The 25,240-nt window shown below is 40.9% G+C and overlaps 1 protein-coding gene across 1 annotated transcript in view; it reads left to right on the forward strand.

Moving 5' to 3' along the window:
• The first annotated feature begins 2,159 nt into the window (after positions 1-2,159).
• ZNRF2 (zinc and ring finger 2) overlaps positions 2,160-25,240 on the forward strand; it is a 59,815-nt gene continuing 36,734 nt past the window's right edge. The window contains exon 1 of the mRNA XM_039709879.1: positions 2,160-3,087. Within this exon, the coding sequence (XP_039565813.1) occupies positions 2,661-3,087 (427 nt within the window). The 5' untranslated portion in view covers positions 2,160-2,660. The remainder of the gene's footprint in view (positions 3,088-25,240) is intronic.

The raw sequence follows: 25,240 nt of genomic DNA on the forward strand, positions 1-25,240 counted from the left end.
TTTTTTTTCCACCACACACTTCATAATTTAATTCTAAATTGAATAAAATATTATTCACAGTCAAATATGATCTGCATTTAATACCTGCTCAATTCCTAAATCCACTGTAAAAAAAATGTAGAAAGTGCTGTGATACTGTGTAGCAATGTACTATTTTCAAAATGCTGTTTATTCTAGCAGCTGAACAGCTCTACTAACACTCAGTAGTGGAAATTTTAAAAACTCCATAAAACTCTGAGCATGCTCCCTGTAACCCTGCTCCAATAGGGCTCAACATGCCACAGGCATTCTGTGAGCAGCAGAAATTATGAGTCATGTTTGCAACATCCTTTGCCCAAGCAGATTCCTGGAATCTAGCAGGATAGGAATTCCTACAGTAGCTTTCCTTTCTGTGGGAACATTAGAATCTCTGTCTCCTACACAACCACTTATTTTCTATGTTCATGTCTCTGAGAGATTTGGCTGAAGCTGGACAAGGATTTAAAAAGTAACCAGTGGTGGCAGAGCAGACAGCATATCCACACTGATTTTCTTCCTGCAGGGAATTGAACTAGAAAGTGCTCATGATTGATCTACTTTGGAGTATCTACCACTGCCAGCAGAGACTGCAGCTTATAATTCACAAGTGGGGATGACATAGCTTGGGACGGCAGATTATCGACCCCAGCTGTCTGCCCAGCACCCAGCACACAAAAGACTCTTCATGAGACAGCTGTGGAATCACTGCCTCTTGCTGAAACGGGCAAACAGTTTACACCAGCATTCTCTAAATGGGGTTCAGAGTATTCACAGAGTCTCAGCTATCCAGAAAAGTGGTGTTGGAAGGAAGAGTTAGGGCTAGTACCCTCCTGTGCCACCCCCAGCCATGGCACCTCTTCTTGCAGACCCAGCTGTGAGCTGCAGCGATGCCAGAATCTGATGCCACTTGGAGTTGTAAGAGTCATGGCAAAAGGAGGTGAAACAGGAGGCCTTTCACATCTGAGAAGGAGCATCAAAGATGCCACAAGTGTAAATGTAATGCTCCATAATGCTTTGTACTTTAATTAAAGTTTGGATCAGTTTTATGGTATTAATTATAGCATAGCTTGGATACTGTGCTACTGTGACATAGGAAGGAATGTAGCTGGAATCCCTACTGAGAGACTACGATGCAGAGCCCTGATGCACTGCTTCATGGTGACCTAGTCTATTTTAGAGCAGACAAAAACCCATAAAACAAGCAGTTTCCTCAGACGACCGACTGTAGGAATCACGTTTGTATAAATTCAATGTGTGTGACACTCAGTATCAAGCAAGGCACAAAACACTTGTATGTCCTTGAATGTTTTGTTATGATACTGTGTAGCAACTGAGCCTGCTATCCACAGGGGTATTATTCACTGGGATGAAATTTACAGTTTAGTTAATCCTCCTGTAAAAGAATGTGACTTTGAGTGAGAGACTGAGGTATACAGGGATTTTCCTGTATCACCTGTGAACCAAAGATGTCAGAGATGTTTGTCCTTCTAGTCCTGCTTCCCGATATGTCCACACGTCTCCTGGTACATCCAGGTTCTCGGAGAACAGAGACTCGCAGCAAACCGTCAGGGATGGAAGAGATCCCAAGGGGTGCAAGCGGCCGGGAGAGAGTGAACTGAATTCCCAAGAAGCCGGGAGAGATCCCCAGGGGTGCAAGCGGCCCTTTCCCCCACTGTCCCGCCGAGCCGCGGCCCAGGCGCCGAGCTTGGGCATCCGGGCGTTTGCTGGAGCCGCAGTGGCGGAGAACCGAGCGGCGGCGCGGCGGGAGGGCACGGGAGGGCACCGCCGCTCCTCTCCTCCACCTGCCGGGGCTCGGACGGAGCGCGGACACGGGGGCACGGCCGCTCGCCTTCCGCCGGCGGCGGTCTGCCTCTCCTCTGCCGCCCGGGCGGGCGGGCAGCCCGCGGGACGCGGGCGAGGGGACAGCGAGCTGCCCTCGTGTGCTGTGCGTGCTCTGTCCCGCCGGCGGCCCCGTCGCGGGAGCTCTCCCTGCTGCCGGGCGAGCGCGGCCGGGGCCACGCGGGCCTCACCTGGCGCTGTCCCGCACCTTGCGGGAGGAGCGGCGCGGGAGGCGGGGCGAGCCTGGGCGCGGGGGGGCAGCCGAGGCGGCGGCCCCCGCCCGCCGTAACCGCTCCCCATCCCGCCCGCTGGTGCCGCCCCCAGCATGGCGACACGGTAGAGGAGCGGCTGCGCCGGGGCGACCGCCCCCTCCCGCCTCCTCGGCACGGGCACGGCGCGCCGCGGGTGAGCGAGCGGCCTCGGCGGCGCTGCTGCCGCCGGTGCCCCGCACAGGGCTCAGCGGCGGCGGACGAGCAGGAGGATGGCGCTGGCGGTCGCGGCCGAGCGGCCGCGCGGCGGGAGCCCGCACCGTCCCGAGCAGCTCATGGTGGCGCCCCAGACCCGCCGGCAGCGGCCGCGCCGGGGCCGCCAGCTGAGCCGGATCCCGGCGGGCGGCTCTCCCCTCTCCGCACCGACCCACCGAGCGACCCGTCCCCCTCCCCCGAAGCTCCCTCTCCCCACTCCCCGGCGCGACCCGCGCCTCGGATCGCCCCCGCCGGGGCCGGACTGCCACCACCCCCGGGCGCCGCGGGGAAGGCGGCGGCGGCGAAGGGCACCGGGCAGCGCCAGGCGGCGGCGGGACCATGGGCGCGAAGCAGAGCAGCCCCACCGCCGCCAATGGCCGCACCCGGGCGTACTCGGGCGGGGATCTGCCTTCCTCGAGCAGCAGCAGCAGCGGCGGCGGCGGCGCTAACGGGACCGGCGGGCGCTCGGCGGGCGGCGGCGGGCGCTACGCGCACCTGGCGGCGGCGGCGGGGAGCGCCGCGGGGTCGGCACCCCGGAGCAGGTCCTTAGGGGGAGCCACGGCCTCCGGGGCCCGGGCGGCGCAGTCCGCCTTCAACATCCCCCACAGCAGCGGCCCCTACGGCTCGCAGGACTCGGTCAGCAGCACCCCGGAGGAGGGCGGCCGGGAGCGGCCCGCGGGGGGCGGCGGCGGCGGCGGCTCCTCCGGCGGGCCCCGGCTGGTGATCGGCTCGCTGCCCGCGCACCTCTCGCCGCACCTGTTCGGAGGTAAGGGCACTGGCAGGGTGGGAGGCATTGTCCGCCTGTGCCGGTGCTGCGGGGCCGGGGTTGCGGGCGGTGGGATGGGGTGTGGAGGGTCTTTCCCCGGCTCCGAGGTGGGACGGGTAATGAATCATCACTCCGGCGAGAGCTGCGGCTCCTCCAGGCTGGCGTCCGGGTTTGTGTGAGCCCCCTCCAGGGGCTCTGGGGCCGGCGTCTCCTATTGTGCGTGAGGAGAGCTGTGAACGGGGAGGTTAAAAATGAAACGAGCCCGGCGGCGGGGAGGAAGCGGAGCCTCTTCGGCCGGCGACTTTAGACTCTAATAGCTGTAATCAGTGCCTGTGTAAATACTCTTGCCTACTACTTACATAATTAGAATTTAATTGGATCATGTGTCTCCGCCGTTTATTCTAAAATCGGACCAAACCCCTCTTTAGGCGCTGATCATTGTGTGGCTGATGGCTTGTTCCTCTTTCTAAGTTCTCGGGTTCTCTGTACAGAAAGTCGGTACGGAAAAACAGAAGTTCAAGTAAGTTTCTTTGTTGATGCACCCTCTAAGGGATGAGCAGAGCCGGATAGCTGTCCGTGCGCTGGAGTACGGGCTTGCAGCACCCTGTAGCCGTGAGGATGGGCACATTTGCTTTGAGGTAGGAGGAACACTCGGCTAGACTCTGAAATAACCAGGAAGCTGAGGCCCTTCCAGAAGCACATTAAACGGTGGAGCACGTTGTCTTTTTTTTTTTCTTTTTTTTTTTTTTGTCTGTCTTGCGCTACCGAGATTAATTGGGCTGTGACGAGCGTTTTACTGCCTGTGTTTTTTACCTTGAAGTTTACCTTGAAGGAAATCATCTTGTTAGTTGCCAGCTGCGTTCAGAGTTGCTGGCTCCTTTAAGTACTGTTCATTCTAAAGGCTGTACATATAGGTCAAACAATGCACAAATTTTATTGTTTAATGGTTATATTTTTCAACTGACATTTTTAATACACACACACACACACACACACATATATATATAAAAAAATATATATACCTACATAAACTTAATACCCCAAAGTTTGTTTGTTTGGTTTTTTTTTTTTAGGGGGGAAAACAAGAGGCTAATGTAAAATTTCTACGTTTCTTTATTCTTATTAATCCATTTGTGAATACCATTTGTAGTAGATTGGCTTTCTCGTTTTCTGTAATTCCCCGTTTTTTAGCCAAAGCAGAGTGTGTGCAGCCTGACCCTCGCAGGCTACACGAGGTTTCTGTCACATGGCCTGCTGCTTCTGCCGTGGTGACCTCAAGACAGCATAGCTGTTACTTCCTATTTCTAAAACTGTCTTGTCCCAGCGGTTGAACCTCAACAGAAAGCTGTCAAACCCTTTTATAATAAAATATTTTCCTCTAAGAAAGAAAACATAACTATTCTCATAGTACCCAGCTGGTGGACAGGAGTGCTTTGTTTCAAGGATGCTCATTACACCATGAGAGTACCTTGAGAGGGAAGAAGGTGCATGTGTTTCTTCTAGTGATGAAAGGATGTGCTCTCATGGAGTATTGCACAGCTTGTGCTAAGCACAGGGGAATCATTAGAATGTGTAGCCAATTGTTGCTCAAAAGTGAAACTTTTTTCCCCCCCTCTGTGCTTAAACACTGTACTGCAACTTGCCTTGGTGCCAGGAGGGAGTGGATTAAATGTAAATGAAGTGATGAGGATTAATAACCTAGGAAGCTGTATTCAGGTGCAGGGAGATCTCTTCAGAATAACTCTGAATTTGATCTTACTTTTCAATGGCATGTAATAATTTTTAAATTGCTGTACTACACTGTATTTTGTCCTTGGAGTGATGCAGAGCTTGTTGCATTTACCAGTGCAGGAGGAGTGCCAGCAGGGATACACTGTCTTCATCTACTCACTAATAAGTAAGGACTGCCATATGTTAGGAGTAAAACTGGCAAGTTTCAAGATACAGTAAGATTTTTAGTGAGGAAGCAAATAGATCCATGGCTATCTTGTGACCACATAAAGACAGTCTATCTTAGTGGGATGAATAACTGCTTAATCATAATACTGCAACACCTGTGAAGAAGGCCTCACTTGGAAGCATTATTCTTGCTTTCAATTTAAATATTTTGTGATGTTGATGATACATTACTGCACATCCCACTCTGTGTTGCCATCTTTTTCTAGTTGCATGCTTTGTGTTTTCTTGATTCCTTGTAATAACTACATGGTTGGAAAAAGTAGCCCAACTGGAGATCATACATTAATAGCATCAGCATTCTGAAAAATAACTTGAAGCATTGTTTTTGTCCTGATGGTAACTAGCTCAAGCATGTCTAGGTGTGGTATCTGGCATTTATCTTGTGTATCTTGAGCATGCTTGAAGTCCCCTCCCTTGTTTTGTAACTTGCAAATTAGCTGAATTATTTCATTTTATCCTGAAAACTGCCAAAATTAATAGTGAAAATTAGCATAGCAATTCTGTGAAAATTAAAATTAAAAAAAAGAAGAACAAGGATACTTTCTGTAAGTTGAACCAAATCTCCAGCTATTTATGTTTTAGGTATACTGCTTGGCTTCATCAGTCAGTGCCACGTGGGTGTTGCATTTGTTAAATTACTGTAATTAATTTGCCATCAGTGAATTACATTCTATTGTCACTTTTACTGAGCTGTTTTGCATGCTGAAGTAATGTATAAATATTAACCCTCAGATGTAACATGCTTAAATCTATACTAAGCTTGTTGAGGCACCATTTGAATGAGAATATAAAACTTATGTTAATATATTGGCAAGTTTGTTCAGTTACTGCCTGTGTTCCTTCAGTAGGAGCTGTAGTAGTGACAGCCTTTCCTGGCTGTGAAGGTCTCGTGTTCCCATCTGACCTCAGGCTAAGGCACTTTTATGAACAGCATGCAGTGCAGTAAATACTGCTGTGTAGCTTGGTCTCATCTCGGGGGGAGTTGAGTTCACTCAATAATCAGGGCCTTGATCTCACAGAAATACATATATATATATATGTATATGTGTGTTTAACTTTGTGCTGTGAGCACGCCTGCAGTAGGCTTAGGGCGTTAAGTAGAGTGAGACCCAAATTCCATAAGATCTTACGGCACTCCCAGAGAGGCCAAACCTGTGTGTGACATTCAAGAGCTTTCTTGCAACACAGTGCCAAGTTCCAGCTTCCTTTAAGGTGATAACACTTATCGGGAATTTTGACCAGTAGTTTCCCTGCTCTGTTCCTCAGTGAATGGGACTTCCCCCTCTCCTGCAGCCCCAAAGTAAATATTCTTACCTTCTGTTATGTGAAGAAGAGTTGGCCTTGAGTACCATGGGGCCAGATTGACATTAGTTTTTTCCACTGTGTTTTTAGAGATTACATACTCATCAGCCCTGCAGCAAAGCTACCACTGTAGTTACAATGTAGCTTGTTTTTGTCAGTGATGCAATTGGTTCGGCTAAAAATGGACTTTTGGGACGGCCTTTGCTTTGGATAACTGCTGATGTGTTACTTCCATCACTTAAAGTGTTGACAGCTCCTTAGAACCCTCTTCATGTTTATGTTCCTGTTTCTGGGTGGTCATAACTGGGAGAATTCTTGGCAAAAACACCTAGTGTAAGTGTCCTGGTGTTCAAATTTGGGAATTGTAAGACAACAATGTCTTTAAACTGTTTTTTCTTTTGTTCTATTTTGTTTTGTTTTGTCATTAAGATTCTATTAGTGAGTAATATATAAAAATTCAGCTGAAGGTAGCAGAAACTCAAACATACTGAGTTTTTAAAATTTTCGCATCAGTTCTTCTTTCAAGATGACTGAGCAGAGACTGTACAAATATTATACAGAATCTCAGTTTGTTGTATATGGCCATATACCATTTTATATGATGTTTTTACAGATAGCTGTATCTGACAACACTATATTTTTTTTAAATCTGTTAACAGCCTTCATACCTATGCCAAGATTGGGAGTAATGATTTGGAGATAAGGTTGCATCTGTTCAACTTTATTAGGAGAAGGAAGTTTGTTAGGTTCTTTTTAAGCCAAATAATGACCTGACTTCCTTTTTTAAATGCTTTACAGTGCAGGATTTGTCACCAGCTACTGAATGTACATAACACAGTATGGGTAGAACCTTGTAGGTATATTGTAGTAGCATCTGTTTGTGCTAATAGTACAAGTAATGAATGAATTCTTCATTCTATAAATGAAAGTTTATGACAGCCCCAGGTTATAACCTGAATTCCTAGTTGGATTGTGGGAAGCAGATAACAGTAGAACACTGATGTGAATTCTCAGAAGAGTTTTTTAGATGTCTCTCAAACTGCCTAGAAGGCCACATCTTGTTTTGTTTCCCATCAGATCTGTTTAGTTGTGTGATACATTTGGATATATTTTTGAGGTTCAACTGTCTTTTGGTCACTTCCTTGCCCTTCTCTTCCAGTATGACACAAGTACTATTGCTTTGAGAAATTATGAAACTCTGAAACACTTCAGACTTCATGCTGCTCCCATTTTGTAAGCTAAAGGGGCATTCTGAGGTCTTTGTCCCCTGAACTGGGAGAAAGGTTGGGAAGTGTGCCTTGTTACAGGGCTGGTGGGGGCTGGGAATAGATATGTTCAGCTAGATCATTGAGTTGACACCAAAGTGAGAGAGAGAACAGCCACATTTGCAGTCTCTGAAGATATGGGGGACTTGTAAATACATTAGCATCCCCTTCAATAAAACACAGGTTGAAAAATCCATTGTGCTAGGAGAGCAGTCCAAGGATAAGTCTATTGATAATGAGCTTTAGAAGGTCTGTTCTGACTGATGAGTTTGAGGAATCCAGTCCCTTTGCAGAATGTCACTGTTCCAGTGTTTAGTTGAGTTGCTCTGTTCCTGTGTACATTCAGTGGGCAATACACAGTTCCTGGTTTGGCAGCAAAGGTGTAAACCCTCCTGAGTCAGGGACAAGAAAAAGTAGCAAAAAGTCCAACACCACCAGCCGCCTGCTCCAGCTCAGTCAAGAGAGTGCTTGTAGTCTCAAATGTTAAGTGTTTTGACAAAATGAGCTAAAAGAAGAACTGTTTGAGTCTTCTGATGGCACTCACAAAGTCCCCTGGGAGTCATCTTTCATTTCCTTCAATTGGAAACAGGTCTCTCTGATGATGAGTAGCTTGGGGCAGTGAAGTAAAGGCTGAGGTGAGTGATAGGGGATCTTTGAAAGGCTCTTTTTTTTCCCCAAGTGTCGTCCCCCCTGCGTTGTTCCCCTCTTCCTGCTTGGTCAACAAAAGGGTTTAGGAGAAGCTAAATAATAAAAAATGGCAGCACTGCATTTGTGGGAGAAATGTAAATAGTTAACCATCTGAAGGAAAGGAAACAGCCTAATGTAATGGCATATATAAATATTTCTTTTGGCTATCAAGGTAGTGATAATGCCTGATTGAACCTTTGTAGTGCCAGTTCAAACAAAGGCCTTCCTCTTATTTAATGTCTTCTGAATACCTATGCAACCCTGATATTCTGACAGTGTCTCTCCTCATGGTCTGTCATATAATTGCAGGCTAGTCTCCAACAACCTCCCAAGTAATTTCTTTGTCTCATAAAGAAAGCCTTTTGTCACTGCTGGACATTCTAAACTATTTTTAAAACACATTGCCTATGCATCTGTTTGGGTAAGCTCTCCTCCCGTCCTTGCCAGCTGCTCATGGAAAACTTCATCATGCAAACATTCTTGAATTGCTCTCTTAGCCTTGCAGGAAACTTTTAAGTTTTGAATAAAGCTGTGAAATTTTTGGGGTAGGTTTTCCTTGCTATTTGCATGCAACCAATTTGAAATGACTTTCAAGATTTTTCTGCAGTGTGTCTACTGCTCATTAATGGCTTAATTAGTTTCAGGAGAGGTGTATGGTCATTCCAACAGATTGTGTTCATTTACTGTGGTAATGGAGCATGTTGTTCTTGCAGATGTTTAACCCGTGAAAAGAAAGTGAGAAATCCTTGGGTGCTCTGAGTTTCTATTTTGGAGCATCTTTAAAGACATGCATCTTTTCAATCAAAAGTATACTATTTGTATAAAACCACAACTACCTGAGTAAAACCAGAAGTGCTTATCTTAAGCATCTAGGAGAGTGGGTTTTGTTGTCTATCTAGATAGATATTTCCTAAACAAGTGCCTGTGTTCCCAAGACCATCTTTCCTTTGTAAATGATCCTTGTGACTTTCATGAGGAGGATATCTCATTGTGCATCCAGAGGCTTTTGACCTCTGTTGTTTGGTAGGCTTCAGATCCCTGGTGCTTTCAAAAACGGGAGGGTAAGCCATAGGACAAATGAGGCTGGTTCTCTCTTTCACTCAGGACACGCTTCTATTTTCTGCATGGAAATTGAATAGTATTGACCTGGAGAGATCAGGAAGCATGCAGGAAAATCTCATAGGGCTCGAGGTGTCTGTCTGCCTGCCAAACAGAACACACGAGAGTGTTGTGTGGGATTTGACTGTTACCACTCTGTTGTCTTCAGGAGCTGACCTAGCTGGCTGTTTTCTTGCTCGTCTGCTCTGTCTCAAAATCAGACCACCACAGCCTGTGCACAGTCCCCAAAGGGTGGGTGTGCTGCATACCATCGGGGATATTTTTAGTACATTCTGTTTGCTGACTGACTTAGTGTGCTATAAATACAGAGTTCTCATCTGGCATGCACTTTGCGTGTCTTCTAGTAACTTAGAATAAATTCACCTAAGAATAATGGCAAGGAGAAGCAAGCTGTTACAATTTGTTTGGCTTTCCATACAAAGTGTCATTTATATAAAACAATTTTTAGTAACATTTTAACTGTAAATGGCTTTTAAAACTAGTGGTATTCCCAAACACTTCCTAGTCAGGCTCCCATAATTAGTCTTTATGTCAGATTGTACTGCATTTTCATTATGGTTTTAAAAGTTGGAGTTTTTAGATATGGGAGGTTTCTTGAGCATCTGGAAGACTGTCAATACTAGTCAAGTACAGTATTTTTTATACCAATGAGAGCATATTCCATAAGGTTAATAATAAGGGCTGTTCTCTGGTAAAAAAATGAAGCTCAGTTATGACTCTCTTCAATTTTTTTTTCCTTGAAGTATAGGTATATATACAATTTCTAGAGTTGAAATATAGTTAAGACGCTTATAGGACTCAATGTAAAAACGGGAGGATCCCATGTCTTATTAAAATAGATGCATTTGTCTTTGAGTGTTGAATTTGACACAAAATTGAAGGATGTGTTCTTCCTGAGTTGTACCGAGTATAACCTAAATGCAGTTGTTCTATATTGCTAAAATAAAAACTGTCACAGCATGCACTAACAGATGTGCATTTTTCCATATGCAGCAAAAGAAAAGTCTGCTCAGAGGTGCTTTCTGCAGATTGCTTGAACACATAAGCAGTGCTTTGAGAATCTTTTTTTTTTTTTTAAATGAAATCTGGACCAATCTGGCAATAGTCTTTCAGAAAACTTACAAACTAGATTGTCATGCTGTCAAGAATCTTAGATAGTTCCCTGAAAATCATGTTACTTTGAGTCCCGATTTCCTGCAGCTCTCAGAAGTTTTACTTATTGTGAAATGAAGAGTATCACTCCTTTATTCTTCAGTGTGAATATGGATAAAAGTTCCAGTTTGGGAAAAAAGAATCTTGCTTTCCTTAAGAAAATGCTGTGGCTACTACCAAATAGATCAGAGCATCATCAATTAAGCAAATGTCAGAGAGATAATGGCGGACAATCTTCAGATCGTAAAGAACAATGACAGTAGTAAAATGTAGTACTCTGTGCTCATTTAACTGCTTTGCTCTCTCTATGAGGCAGTTCTCTTCCTTCTCGGTGTCTTTGCGACATAGCAAGGATGACTGAAGTAGCCTAAGAGGCCAGACTTGAGAATTTGCCGTCCATTTTCTTGTGTGTGTCCTTTGGGAAGAATGAGTTTAAAATCACACACCTGTGTTCTGAATATTGGAAGGCTTACTTTGCATGTGTATGAGTGGCTCAGGGCTCCTATAATATCTTAGATTGGATAATGATGGTTCATCTTCAGAGCTGATTGTGATGAAGTTTTCTAAAAGGTGGTATGGCTGAATTCAGGCATGAAGTGCCCAAATACAGGGTTAGCTACGCAACTTTCCTTCTGATTTTTTCAATGCTGTGATTTTTTTCAAACTCAGTTGTAGATTAGAGCTGGTTTAAGTGTTTGAGTTTTAGGGTTTTTTTCACTCTCTTAGCATGTGGGTGTAGTTGTTAGAGGCAGAGTTGTTAGAGGCGGTCAGATCAGTTTGGAAAGAAACCCGTTTTATTTTTATATTGGGAGTATTACTCAATGAATGGCAAGTAGATTGGTTGCCTGAGTACAAAGGAGAGTAAAGATGACCTGTTTTTTTTTATCAAACCTCTAGCAATCTGTTAACAAATTACAATTCCAAAATAATAAAGCAAAATTGTAAAACTATGTATATAATTTTAAAGCGCTGTGTAGAGAAATAAAATACCTGTTTTGCCCCTGCAGTAGTGCCATAAAGCTGTTGCTGGCTGAAGAGAAATGATCTACTAAAACAGCACATGAATGAAAACAGCATGAAATTTGCATATGGAAAAGGGCTGCATGCTATCAAAGAAACACCCTTTGAATATCTAATTCAGCTGTCCTAACATTTGCTTACTAGATATCTAATATTAAAATACCAGACGACAAGTGTAAAGGCATTGCCTTGCTTTTTAAAGACTGAAATACAGTTAAAATTAATTGAAGAGTAATGCATATTTGCTATAGCTTGGCTGGTGGATTAGTTTATATCCCAATGTGCCAGATCTGTGAATTTGTGTGTTTTGTAAGTGATAACGTTTTCAAAGACACAGGATACTGAGCTTCTTCATAATCATGGATGTAAAAAAATGAAGTGTTGAAAATATTATTGACATAAAATACAGTACTGAAATAGCTTCTGGTTTGGAGGAAATACAAATGCCATTGCTAGAATAATAAACCATGTACCAAAATAAACTGGTTTTCATGCACTTGATAAGATCAAGATCCAGTGACAGCACAGAACTAGGGAGTGGAGGAAATGTTCCTTGGAAATGTGGGACTAGTTTTGCTGCAAACAAAGGGATAAGAAAGCTAATGCAAATAATGTGTTTTACATTGTGCAAGGGCGGGAGTGGATGACGTGTTCAGCCCAGGTTATTCCCTTTGTGTCTCCGCTTGGCCTCTCCAGTCATAAAGCACACAATTGTGTTCAGCTGATGAAGTCAGAGCAAATTCATTTGATGAAGTTCTAATGATGAACACATTTGGAGCTGGAGGGCAAAAGTTCCTCCTAGTGGGTTGGGCTGGTACATGTGACTGCTCTAGAGGTGTGCAGGCAACCAACCTTTTACATATATTTAATGATTGTATGTTTTGCTTTAAAGCTTTGTTTAGAAGAAATGTTTGAAAGCATTGTAAGCTTAGATGATGTAATTTATTGACATTAAACCATTTAATGTGTTGGAGAAATCCATTGATTTGTGAAAAGTGAGCTGGAATTAGCCTCTCTGAAGAGAGTTTGGATGACAGCAATGTTGAGATTGTTCCTATCCACACAGATTTATGTGGTCATGGAATCTGAGGTCATGGAGGGTTGTCAAAAGCATTCTAATTTTTAATTTCTGTCCATTGTTGATTCGGTTTTAGGGATTGACTAGCCAAGGAACGAGTTGCAGGGAAAGGCTGCCATGTTACAACAAATACAAGGCAAGGCATACTTAGCATTGATAAAATTATTCAGAGTATAATTTTTGCCAGGAGTTGTAAGAAATAGCAGAAATTAATGTTAATTATTCTAAAAGCAAGGACCACAACAAAGATCCTTGAAATCTTTTGCTCTGGTGCTTAAACAAACAAGTTAAAAGGGCAAATATTTAACAAGTTTTTAAAAGAATTATTTAGCCAGTGGTCAAAACTACAGTTTGCCAATACCCTTGTATTTTCCAAAGTGCTGGAAAATACTGGTTATAAGATGCACCTCTAGGGACTCCTGTTTGTCATCATTGTTCTATCATGGATTTGCACTATCTCTGGGCTGTTAAATAGCTGTGTCCCATGGCAGCCTAAAAGTGTGTTAGCTGTAGCATGCAAGCATTCTTTGAAATATGTTTATAAACAAATGTTTGTATTCAACATGTTCCTGGCCCAGCACTATTCACAAATATGCAGAATTAAAACAAGTGAAAAATGTAAGCACCTCAGGAAATGTTAACCTCAAAAGAAATCATCTGGCAAGGATGCCAAACTTGTAAGCAAGAGAGAAGGAAAGGTCTGTATGGAATGGTGGTGTTTGTTGCATTCTTACTTAGAGGGAATTGGGATGCGGGGATATGGATACTGATACAGTTGTTTTCTATTCTCTTACACTATGGTCCTGTGACACTAAAGCTCTGGGTCATTATTGAGAGTCTCTCCTTTTTCCTTCCTTTTCCCTGCCCTTTTGCTGTTTTCTGTGTGTGTGGATGAGTCATCTTACTTGCAATACCTTTATTAATAACTGTAGTGCTATTGAAAACAAAAATAAATATGCAGAAATACTAACTTAGCTGGATCCTAAAAATTCTCACATTTAAAAAGATCAGTGTTTGAGTTTAGGACTTGTTTATTTGCTTTTCTTAAAAGACATAATTTAGGGTATTATGTATAATTTGGATTTTAACTATCATATCCTACGTTTATCTAGCAATTGTATCTCAGTATTATTAAGGGAGGAATAACCCTGAAGAGAAACCTTCTGAAATAGATAATTAGTTCTGTATCAAAGAGAAGAGGCCATTTTGATTATATTATTTGTTTTAGGGTATCTATTAATAGGTATTTTCTTGAATTCAAATTTTTCTAATTTGCGTTTCCCCAAACTTGAAAATTGTGATGTAAATTTTGCTTTTTGTTAGCAGTGTTTTGAACCACATATGAGTTAAAACTGATTAAACTTGCTCCCTCAAAGAGCTAACCATGTAAATAGGTTGTAGAGCTAGCACAAGGCACTATAGCCTGGAATTTAAATGTCAACATATTGAATTCTAATCCTATTGGTTTTCTGTTTATGCCTTAAGGATTTGTAAATTTATGAAATTACACACTTGTGATTTGATTTCAGACATGTGAAATTTCAGATAGAAACAGGAAAGGAAGAAAAGCCTCAAGACAGGACCTTATTTTTCTTTTATTTTCCCTCCTGTAGTTTCTCTCTGACACACTAAGCCTCATGCTCCTTCAGGCAATGATGATAAATGTACTAGGTACAATGTGTTTAAGCTATTGGTACAGCTAAAACACTTTGAGGACAGCTTTACTTCAGTCAGTGAGTCTTGCTGCTGCAGAACTTCTTGTTTGCTCACAAATCTACCTTGAAGGGCATAATCCCATTTGTCAGGAATTGTCGTCTATAACTGACAAGGATTTCTTCCTCTGCTGAAGGGGAAGGAGTTCTTTCTGCAGTCTCAGTATTCGTGTTCTTAAATTGTTAGATTTGTAGGCCTCTGCAGAAACTCATAAATTGTAAGTAAATTTTAATGGTGCTTTCCTAACCCTGGAAGTCAGTGAATACTATGGCAATTGACCCCTCTGACTGAGGATTACAAATATCACAAGTACTTGTACACAGAGAAGTAAGTATAGAGGAAAGATACTTTGCCAGCTGTTTCAGTCAGTTGTAGTTGTAAGCAATAATTAAACATTGCTTTTTCCTTTTTCACAGTGTGTTTTGGAAAATAATTCATCATTTAAAAAATCATTATTATATTTAGATTATTATACATACAATGACTTTTCTCCAAAAACTTTATGCAAAAGGGCTTGTAAGGACAGATTTAATTTTAATGTGTGATGTGTGGGCTAAAGTCTCTCTCATGTTCATAGCACATGAAGAGACCTTGGGGTTCCTACCAGCACTGGAATATGGGATCAGCTGGGTTTAGTCCATGCTGAGCAGATGATGTTTATTCTTTCTTAATTTCTTAGTGGAAAACCATCTCATTTCTTTGGTATTTTATTTTGACAACTAATTTTACCGTTGGAAAAATTCCTAATAAGAAAATTACTCTTACTGTTTTGCAACTGATTTCCCATTTTGAATGCAAAAATTTGCAATTGTTGCATTTTTTCTAACAGATAGTTCTTTTCTCATTACAGTCATGAAGAGATCTTTTTTTCCTTTCTAATTGTACTTGACTCTTGCTAGCTATTAGCTACAATTTCAATGATGCATATGGCCTTGAAATGTAACTGAAAGGACATTTATTGCACTAAGTACCTCTCGATTTTTATAGCCTCTTACATTGAATTTGGCTTGTAGAAAGCTCTAATTTGCTAGGTGTCTGACAAAAAAAGACCAGGGTGGTAATGAAGATAAAGTAACTGTCTTTAAAAATATACGTTGTTTGTTTCTGTCAGTGGCTGCCTGCCTAGTGAGATTCAGGAGGATAGACTGATAAGGGAATTCATTGAAAACAGGCTTGTGTATAGAGTTATCTGGTGTTACTGTTTGTGTTAGCTAGTAAACTTGAAGCTGCTGCTTCTTGTGTAAACAAGAAAGCCAGCAGCAATTATTCTTTAAAACTAAAAGCAGCTGTTTGGGCTGTAAAAGAGCTGTTTCCATAACACAGATGAAAGTTACCATTGTGACTGTTTATACAAATTGGCACTCGTGCTGTATAAATAGAGGAGGATTTCAGGGGTTTTTCTTACACTTGCATGTAAGTAAGTAACCTCATCATCCTGGTTAAAAAAAAAAAAAAAAAAAAAAAAAAAGAAGTTTTTATCTTTGTGCTTTAAGCCATGAATCTCGGCCTAAGGCTGAGAGTAAAAACTTAAAGGGCTTGACCGTGGCCTGGCTGCAGAAGGCAGACCTCATGTATGAATATGTTCGTGTCATTCTTGTGGTATTTGGCTAACTGCACTTAATAACAGGATTAACAAAAGACTGGTCATCGGGGATAAATCGTGTGGGGTTAATAGCCGCCGTGTGGAGGCCGAGGAGAGGAGGAGGAGGCGGCGGCCCAGGCGAGTCGCGGCCGGGCCGGGCCCGTTCAGCACCCGCGCCCTGGACAGCTCAGGGCGAGCCGGGGCCGTGTGCGGCCCGCAGGGGAGCCGGAGCTCACCGCAGGGACTGCTCCTGCCCCCCGGCACAGAGAGCCCGGGCTGGGACACTGAATCCTGCCGAAAAGAGCAGGAGTTGGTGACAGGCTCTCATTTGCCCCAGTTGCCCTGTGCTGCAGAAAGCAGCCTTGACAGCCTCGAGGGTAGAGCAGGAACCCTCGTGTACCCCGGGTACACTTCCCTGGAAGGCTCTTAGTCATTCTTTCCAAGTTTGGCTCACAGCCTGCAGTTATTTTCTTTCTTTTTTTTTTTTTCTTATTTTTTTTTTAATCAGAAGTTTATCTACTTGTTCACTTTTATTTTAGAAAATAGGTTTCTTGTCACAGCTTTCCAAAACATTGCTAAACCAGCAGCTTCCTTGTTCTTAGTTTCATCTCTGTTGCTTGTTTTTCACGTGGTTTAAGGGCTTTCTGGACCCAGTTCTCATTTTCTGCTGAAAGTTTTGTTAGGCTTGTGGTTTCAACTGGACTTCCCTGCTTGGTTCCTCACAGTATGTGGAAGTAAAAAAGAAAAAGCAAATTATGCAGATCCTTGCTGTTCTCACATTGTTTGACGCTCTGTGACAACAATGTTTTAAAAAGAGAGAATTAAAGTATTTGAACTTAAACATTTAAAAACCTGGAGAAACCTCTGATATGTTTTGAGTTAGTGCCTTGAGCAGTAGGAGGCTCACTGAAAGATTAACCTTTAGAAATAATATTAGTTCTTCTTGACAAGAAGATAAAATCTACAAGGTGGTATTATGAAATGTTTACTTTTGAAAAGGGATAGCTTTGTATTCAGTATTGCTGAGGTAACAAGACAAGATCTATCTTGTGTTTGGAAGAAAAAGAACAAAATGTGAATAATTAATTTCACTTAATGGCTTTCAAAGCCCAGATGGAAAACACAGTAATACTTTGATTCCTGTGTGAAAACAAGTTTTGTAAATACTTTAGTGACCTTTCTTCGTTCTTTTTACGACCCCTCTGAAGAGAGCTGTGTGGTTTGAATATTTTTAAAAATATTAAGTGCAGTTTATTTAAGACAGTATGTGCTTTTTTCTCCTACTTGCTGTCATCTTTTTAGCAGTGTCTTGCAGGATTTACCTTAGGGGTGGAAATCTTAAGTAAATATGAATTTCTTTTTATGCTGAAGACCTATTGGTATACTGCTATATCATTACACCAGGTTCTATAAGAACATTGGCAGCTTTATTCAGTTTGCTACTAAACAAATAAAAAAGGAACGCACATGCATTTCTTGTGCTCCCTACTGGAAGAGATAAGGTGAATTTCAGGAAGAAAAGAAAATCAACTGGTTTTGCTATTTCAGTTGTTGGAGTGTATTTTCTAACTGAAAAATGGAAATCCATCACTAAACAAAATGAATACTAGAGTTTTATTAGTGCCTTGGAAAAGATGTATTTCCAAATCACTTGTCCCTAAGTTATGGGTAACTTAGCTTTGTTTAGGTTGGGTCAGGGTTAGGTTGTTTAGGTTGGACCCCTGCCATATATCTGGGAACTGTGGCAAGTTTTTGCGTTATTTCCAGGGCTGCATTCTAACTTTCAATGTTATTTTTTCCCCCTCCTTTTAATCCTGCTTCATTTGAGACATGATATAGAACATGATTTTATTTATAAGTCCTGGGGTTTTATTGAAGTCGCACTCTGGAATTTATTTCCCTGGTATTCTAATTTCTTAGGTTTGGCATGAGAACAGGTTTTATTTTGTGTATAGTTACAGGAACATACAGAGATTGGACAATGAATGAAATGCTATTTGTATTTTCTTGGTTGGGGATGGAACCCACCATGTACATATACATTAAATAAATTTCAAACCTTTTTTAACAGATAGCCTGTGCAAGACAAAAACTAGTAGTTTTATAAGGGTTTTTCTTTCCTTGATTAAGTTTCAGTTTCTTTCTATAAAACTGTCCCTGAGGGAATAGGAGTTGATAATACAAGTTGTCATAACTGGCACTTTAGAAGATGTTCCTGTATCTTGTAAATTGCTTGTGTACAAGCCATTTGCCTATGAAAAATCAGGCAGCTTTGTAGCTGTCCATATTAATACATCTGAGATCAGGATTTTTGTCTAAATTGGTTTTTAAAGACTCTGATTTGTGTATGTGTGTTCTTGCCAGAATGCTAATAGATTACAATACTGTATTATTCTTTTAATATTTGGAACTGATTCCAGAAGGCTTGCTGTGTTATTTTGTGGATAGCACTGCCCTCAACTTGATGACAAACCAGACCAGGCCAAGAAAAACAATGAGGTACTGCAGGAGTTGCAATCCCACTTGTGTTGTAGGTTAGTAACATGGTGAATTGACACACGTTTGATTTTGTTTTTCTGAGCCTAGATCATCTGTTTCCCCTTGAAGCTGTCACTGAAGCTCTAGAGTAACTAGGTGACAGTGTAACAAGATCAGTCTGTCTCAAGATTTAGTGCAACCCATATGAATTTTATTGCAGGTAGACACCTGGTAAATGAGTTTTTATTTTTCTTCTGGAAGTTATTGTGTAGATGTTAAGTGCTGTGAACATCCTTCCTTAATTAAGATTTTAATTTGCAATGTTGTTTTGAATATCTCTGATATCAAAAAATAGTCCTATTTACACAATACTGAAGTAGGGCAATTTTCTTGGTTTTGACTTCTACTCAAAAATGTATTCTCATGTATAAAAGAATTCTATTCCCATATATATGACATAACCCTGCCAGCTGCATCTATTTTTTCCTCTAAGGCCAGTTTCTGGACAATTCTGATGCAGTTTTAACTAAGCACCAGTTTTATACCAGGAGCAGAATTTCAGTCCGTCCTACCGTGTTCTCGCAAAGTACCTGACAGAGAGTGTACCAGGCTGAGGTCTTCTGTTCACAGAACAAGTTCAGCATTCACTCATTTTGTAACCTGGAGCTGGAGAAACTCCCCGAAGGATTAGAGAGATGTTAGTTTTCTGTGGCATGCCCACTGCCCTGCAGAGATCTCTTCCAGACCAGAAACTGCTGTTGTAGGCTGCAGGATTAATAGAATAAATGGTATAGTGTCTGCACAGTTCTGGAAAGAAGAATCATAATTTCAGTGGTTTAAGTGGCATTTGCACTGCCCAAAGCCAGGAATCATATTGAGTATTGCTTCATTTCAAGGGACAAATCCAATAAAAATAGGTTTCTCTTAGTGGCACATCTCTTGGTTTACTGATCTCTGATTTGATACAAATGCTGTAAAAGACAGGTATGGCAAGACCTTCTCTAGAGAGAAGAGTATGTTTTTATGGTGACTGGCAGGAATGCCAAGCTTCCCTTAGGAGCTTTTAGTAAGTGTTCCCAAAAATGGCAGTTAAAGTGACATTTTAAACAAAGTTACTTGATAACCCACAAAGCCTGGAGGCAGAGACTGTCCTTTACGTGCCTATGACTTATTTCTCAGAACTCTTAAATACAGATAGAATTTGCTATGGAAGAACTGGAACAAGTCTGTCTTTTCACCAGAGCTCATGACTTACACCTAGCTTAATCTCACTATTCTGTGTGTGGCTGTACTGTGAAATTTATCACAGCTGCTCTTACACTCACCTGTGTGCAGTGGACTTCCTTGCCTTCTGAGGGCTTCTTCCATAATGAAAGGAGTGGATTTAAACTTGCATCCATGTGGGAAACAGCTCTTTTGACCTCTCCTAAAATCCAGAATAAGAAAGCCTTTTATAAAACTGTGGTAATAGTTTCAGAAATTCATACTTCAAGATTATCATGGGGATTTTATTTCATAAGACATCTCCTGTCTACTGAAACAGAAGTATTTTTGAGGTACTAATGCTCCTCTTAGATAAAGGAGAAGATTTAATTTGAAAGAGAAAAGTGCCTATAAATTATGTTAAGTGTTAGAATTAACAATGTGACAAATCAGTGCCTGAACACTTAACAGTGTGAAATCTTTCTTGCTTGGGCAATGGTTTGATTAGGTAAAAGTGCCTTTTGAGAACTATTGTTTCTTTCACAGACTATTTTGGAAAGTTGCAAATTTCAACCTAGAATGAAAGGCTACTATGGGAAAACAGATGTAAATCTGTGTCTCTAATTGTTTTGACATTGGGGTAGTAGTTGTCCTAAATAGTCTACCTCAGGACTTTAGATGTCTATTGTGTGAGAGGCACTAAAAAATAATTTATGAGTGCCTCTCTGAAGAGAATTACATCCCAGGTGTTAGGTTATTTGGTGTGTATTATGGAAGGTTTTTATTCTGTAAGTAAGTTGTTTGCTGGTAAAGTATGTGTACAGTACACATTTTGGGCACTTCTTTCATTAGCTTGTCTCTTGTAGCATGGGGTTTTTTTTTAACTGTTTCTTTGGAGTTATGTCATGCAAGGGTTTCTTTGGAGGCCCCTTATTGGTCTTTGCCCTCTAGCTTCTCTTTTGATCTTCTCAGTCTTGGCTAATACAGAGAAGGAAGGTGAAGGGATGAACGTGTAAATAAGTTGGGAGGAGTGCAGGCTCAAGCTCAGGCATAAAAAACTCAGCATTTTTTATGCTGCCATCAACAACTGTTCTAAAGGGTTTTTTAATTCTTTCAAAGCATGAAATGTTTTTCAATGAACACTTTATTATTTATGTTTAAACTACGCAGTCACTACGCAGATTTAGGGATCTGTGGTAAAGGCTTGCTAACTCATTAGGTAAGATGCTGGTTAAGAAGGCATTGCTATATAGAAAGGCAGAGCAAATTTATGTCACTGATTTACTTTTTTTGTGACCCTTGTCTCAATGTCATTGTGGGCAAATAGGCATTTTTATATAAGGTGACAACTAGAGACTTAGGGGATTTGTTTGACTTTCTGTGTAAGGTAGGGCTAGTTCCTTACTGCCTTTCTCAAGTGTAAAATGGAGACATTGCTCCCACTGTAACCACTGCTTGTTCTTGTCTATTTTGGAGTGTAAGCTCTTTAGAGGAGGGACTAATACATATATGTGAACAAATATATTTTTAACACTTGGCGTGCTGTGATTCTGATCTAATACAGACACTCCTGAAACAGGAATACTAGCTACGATTGCTCCTTAACCTCTTGTAAGAAAAAACAAAACCAACAAAACAAAGAACACAAACCTCAACAACCTTTCTTATTAAAGTATAATTCATTAGCATGTTGCAGTTGAGTTTTCAAACTCAAGACAGTGTCTCTTTTTTTTTAATGAGTATTTCTGATATATCTGAGTATATCAGAGGACAAGTCATGATTTGCTTTGAACAGTGAAGAAAAAAAACTTGTATCTCTTAAGTAGGTGTAGGTTCTTTTACCTTCAGCAGCCTTATGGATGAGTAAAGCAATGAAAACATGTAACACCCCATGTGAAAGGCGTAATTAGATAAGTAAAAACATTTGAGTTATTGTGTCATTTTTTCAAACTGCTGAGAAGTCAAACTATCATTCAATCTATTTTTATCCAACTGCAGATCCCTGTTAAAATTTATTTAGAGTCTGTGCTCTGTGTGTGTGTATGCATGCATATGTGCATCTTATTAGCATGATCTGGTTAATGTAAACAAGATGTTTCTCTTCCACTCGCAGATGTTTAAAATGTGTAACTAATCAACTTTCTCAACAGTTTGACTGACAGACCAATGCAGCAGTTGTAAACAGCAAAAAAAAAAAAAAATAGGAAATGCTCAGTAGCATTCCTTACTAGGGATATTTAAAATATGAGTGATACAAAAAATATGAACAGTTTGTTCAAATGGTGTTGTCTTAGCCGTGAAGAAGCAAGAATTACATTTTCTGTCTTAGTTACTGTGATAGCAGTGGTATAACATGATTTGGAAGCTTTGTTGGTTTGGGATTTATGGATGTTCTTACAGATTTTGTAGAATATGCTATGGGTGCTGTGTACTCTCATAATAGAGGTGCAAGACTAAATATAGACAAATCTCTCATTGAGATATTTAAAGCATGGAACTCAATAGCTTTTCTTTACTTTTTACTGACAATAAATACTTGGGGGGTTATATCTTTTTGACTTCAGCTCTGTCTTTTTCTGAACTAATAATGCATCTTCTTTACTGTTCCTCTTACTAGGCATTTTGGATGCTTTCTTCACAATGGTACATCCTCAAATGCTCTTAAAATGTTCTGTCTTAGACATAGGAACTTTTGCAAAACTAGGTGTAATGCAACACATTTTCCCAAAATTTGTATGCTGCTCATGTTAAACACTTAAATTATGTTAGTACTGAGGAATTTAATGGTCTCATTCCAGTGTACACTTTTGAAATTAACGTGTTTTGTAACCAACCCTTGGACATCTCTGTCTTTTGTAATATTCTCTTTAATTATTTTAAATGCATGGCTTCTTATGATCCAACACCCCAGTCTGGTCAATAGTCCATACATTAAGGTAAATATTCTCCAAGTTGGAAGAATAGATGGGTCAAGGTAGAGTGAATTTCTCTTAGCTGAATTTTCCATTTAAAAATAAAAGGCTGTTTTATGATAAGCAGTGAATGTCCATACTTTTAAATAAAAAGTCAATCCTTAAAGAAAATTCCTTTGTTCTGACAATTAATAGCATTTTTAAGCCAGACTTTCCTAATAAGTTCTGTTCTTATTCATAAGCCATGCTTCTACTCTGGAAAAAAATCAAGCCAAACAAACAAAAGACCATCCTCAAAACCCAAAACAACCTCCCCCTAACAAATTCAAATAACCAACCAACCAGCCCTTCTTACTCAACTCTCACCAGTTTCAAGTGAATGAAAGTAAATGAGCACAATGGTTAGATATTTCCCTGCTGAATTGATAAATTATGTCATCTATGGAGGAGTGCTATTGTGGAGAGATAAGGGGGGAAAATACAGACTATAATAATACAGGAAAATCTGCTGTTGTGCTTAAGTAATAAAAATTATTGTTGTGTGATGAAAAAATAGATGAAAAGCACAAGAATACAAGTATGCTTTGAAACCTTGGTTCCTGACTTTCTTGAAACTGTAATGGGTAAAATTTTCCTGTTATACTGAGTAATAAATGTAATAATAAGTACTTTGCGTATATAATTTAATGTTGCTGTCAAAAAATGAATCATTATTCTGTTTAGAATTAATATATAAACTCCTGGGAACATCCCACATAATAATGTAACATTTTACTTACGTATATTCTTCCCAGATGTAATCTTTTTATTTTGTACTCTGACTTTTTTGTCATTGATTGGTTTTCCCCTTTTTTTTTGTTTTTGTCACTGCTACCTCTATTTCTGCAGGAACAAGTAGGTTATTGGTAAGTATTTCGACTAAATCAGACTTTACAAAGTTTTGCCTTAGTGAGGACCTCTTTTTTTTTTTTTTACCCTCACTTACTTTGGTAAAAACTTTGTAGACAACAGACTAATTGTCTGTAAATGCTGTGCTTTCTCAGGTCTCCATTATCGCCTTGTTTGTGTAGTAGAATAATAGTTCTCAGATTCTCCGAGAGACTTTGTCTTCTGCATGCTTTCAAGCAGCATCATTATCTGTGCTGTCTTCCAAGATGCTGCCTTCTCCTGGGGCTTGCTCCTTTGTTCCTGTCTGCTGCGTTTCAAGTGCAGTGTTTACTTTGTCTCTCCCATTTCTTTTTTCGTAAGACCTCGTATGCATTTTGGCCAGTTTGCTCAGAAGACTTCTCTGCATCCAACAAGATGCTCTGTTTCACGTGTTCGGTTTAGTCATCCTTGTCAACCATTATTCAGCCATTTTCACATCATACCTCTTCCCTTTTAGCTATCATTAAATATATTCTCAGCATGGTGTAGCCACCCTCTCCTCTCTTGTTATCGTGCTTCATGTAGTTTGATCAGATTTGTTGTGCTGTACAGTACAAGTTTGGAAGATATTTACATCTGTGCATTTTGGAAAACTAGGGCTTGATTCTTCTGATCTTGGAGCAGCTCTTCCTACACTCTCTTTCCAATGATGTGATTTCTAATGGAAAATTTTCTTTAATCCTGGTATGTTTTTGAATGTAGTGACTTTATTGACAGTGTGAAGTAGGGCAGGGGAGTGTAGAAAAACTGGTTCCCTGCACTTAAAAATTTGCAGTTGTCCTGCCAAATTACTCAGTTGTCGAAGAAATGCCTTCTGATAGCACAACACAGTTGTCCTGTCTGTCTTCCTCCACTTGTATTGCGAAATTATGAGTGGAAAGAACTTTTTTTGGGTGTTTGAGAAAAATGTTGCTCCAGGCAGTAAGAGAAAATTGAGAGTAGCAAAATTCAAGAAGAAAGAAAAAACCAAATGTATAGGTTCAGGAGAGACTGGGAATGAGAGAGAATTCTTCCTCTTTGAACTGATGTTGACGAGTTAAGAAGAAAAAAGCAATGGGAATATGGGGTATCTCTGAAGTAAGAGTTTTCAGGCATTTCATTTGCTTAAAAGTTTTCAGACTTCCAAGCTGGCCTGCAGTGAGTTTTTTGTCATCATAACTGAGCTAGATGAACATCGCCAGGATGATCTTTCCTGCTGAGTGTCAAAAAAATACATTTGTGCTCTGAACCATTGACTGTGCTTTCTGGCTACTTGCTTTCTGAAGAAGGTAGTCAGCTGGGCTCAAAAATGTGTCCACCCTGGCTGAACTTCATACTCAGACAACAGCTCAGCTCCACAAGGTTTCACCTGACTAGCAAGTGGCCCCACTTGTGTACAGAAGCCTCTGAAATGGTGATAAGGTTAGTTTCTTCCCATACTCCTTATGCTACCCTGCTGTTGAGGCTAGAGTGGGACCTTGCTCTTGTCTCTGTTGCTAAAGATCTGATGATGGAGAGACAAAAGAGAGAAGAGTCTTTCCTGTCTGGTTCTTCAGTCAGATTTTGGAAGGGAGTCATCACACCTACATGAAAAAGAGAAGTGTGCTTCCTTGGGTTCTCTCCCCTTCCCCTTCCCTTGGGGAAATACAATGGAAGTGAAAGACATTCTTCTGGGCAAAGTCTCATTATTAAGGAGAGTTTTTGGTTGCTAGATGAAAATGCTTCTCAAGCACTGTAAGCCAAAAGCTAAAGTCTTCTGGGTTTAGCGTGTTGGTGG

This window comes from Passer montanus, unplaced genomic scaffold, assembly GCF_014805655.1.
Source record: "Passer montanus isolate IOZ18808 unplaced genomic scaffold, ASM1480565v1 scaffold10, whole genome shotgun sequence".
Taxonomy (NCBI): domain Eukaryota; kingdom Metazoa; phylum Chordata; class Aves; order Passeriformes; family Passeridae; genus Passer; species Passer montanus.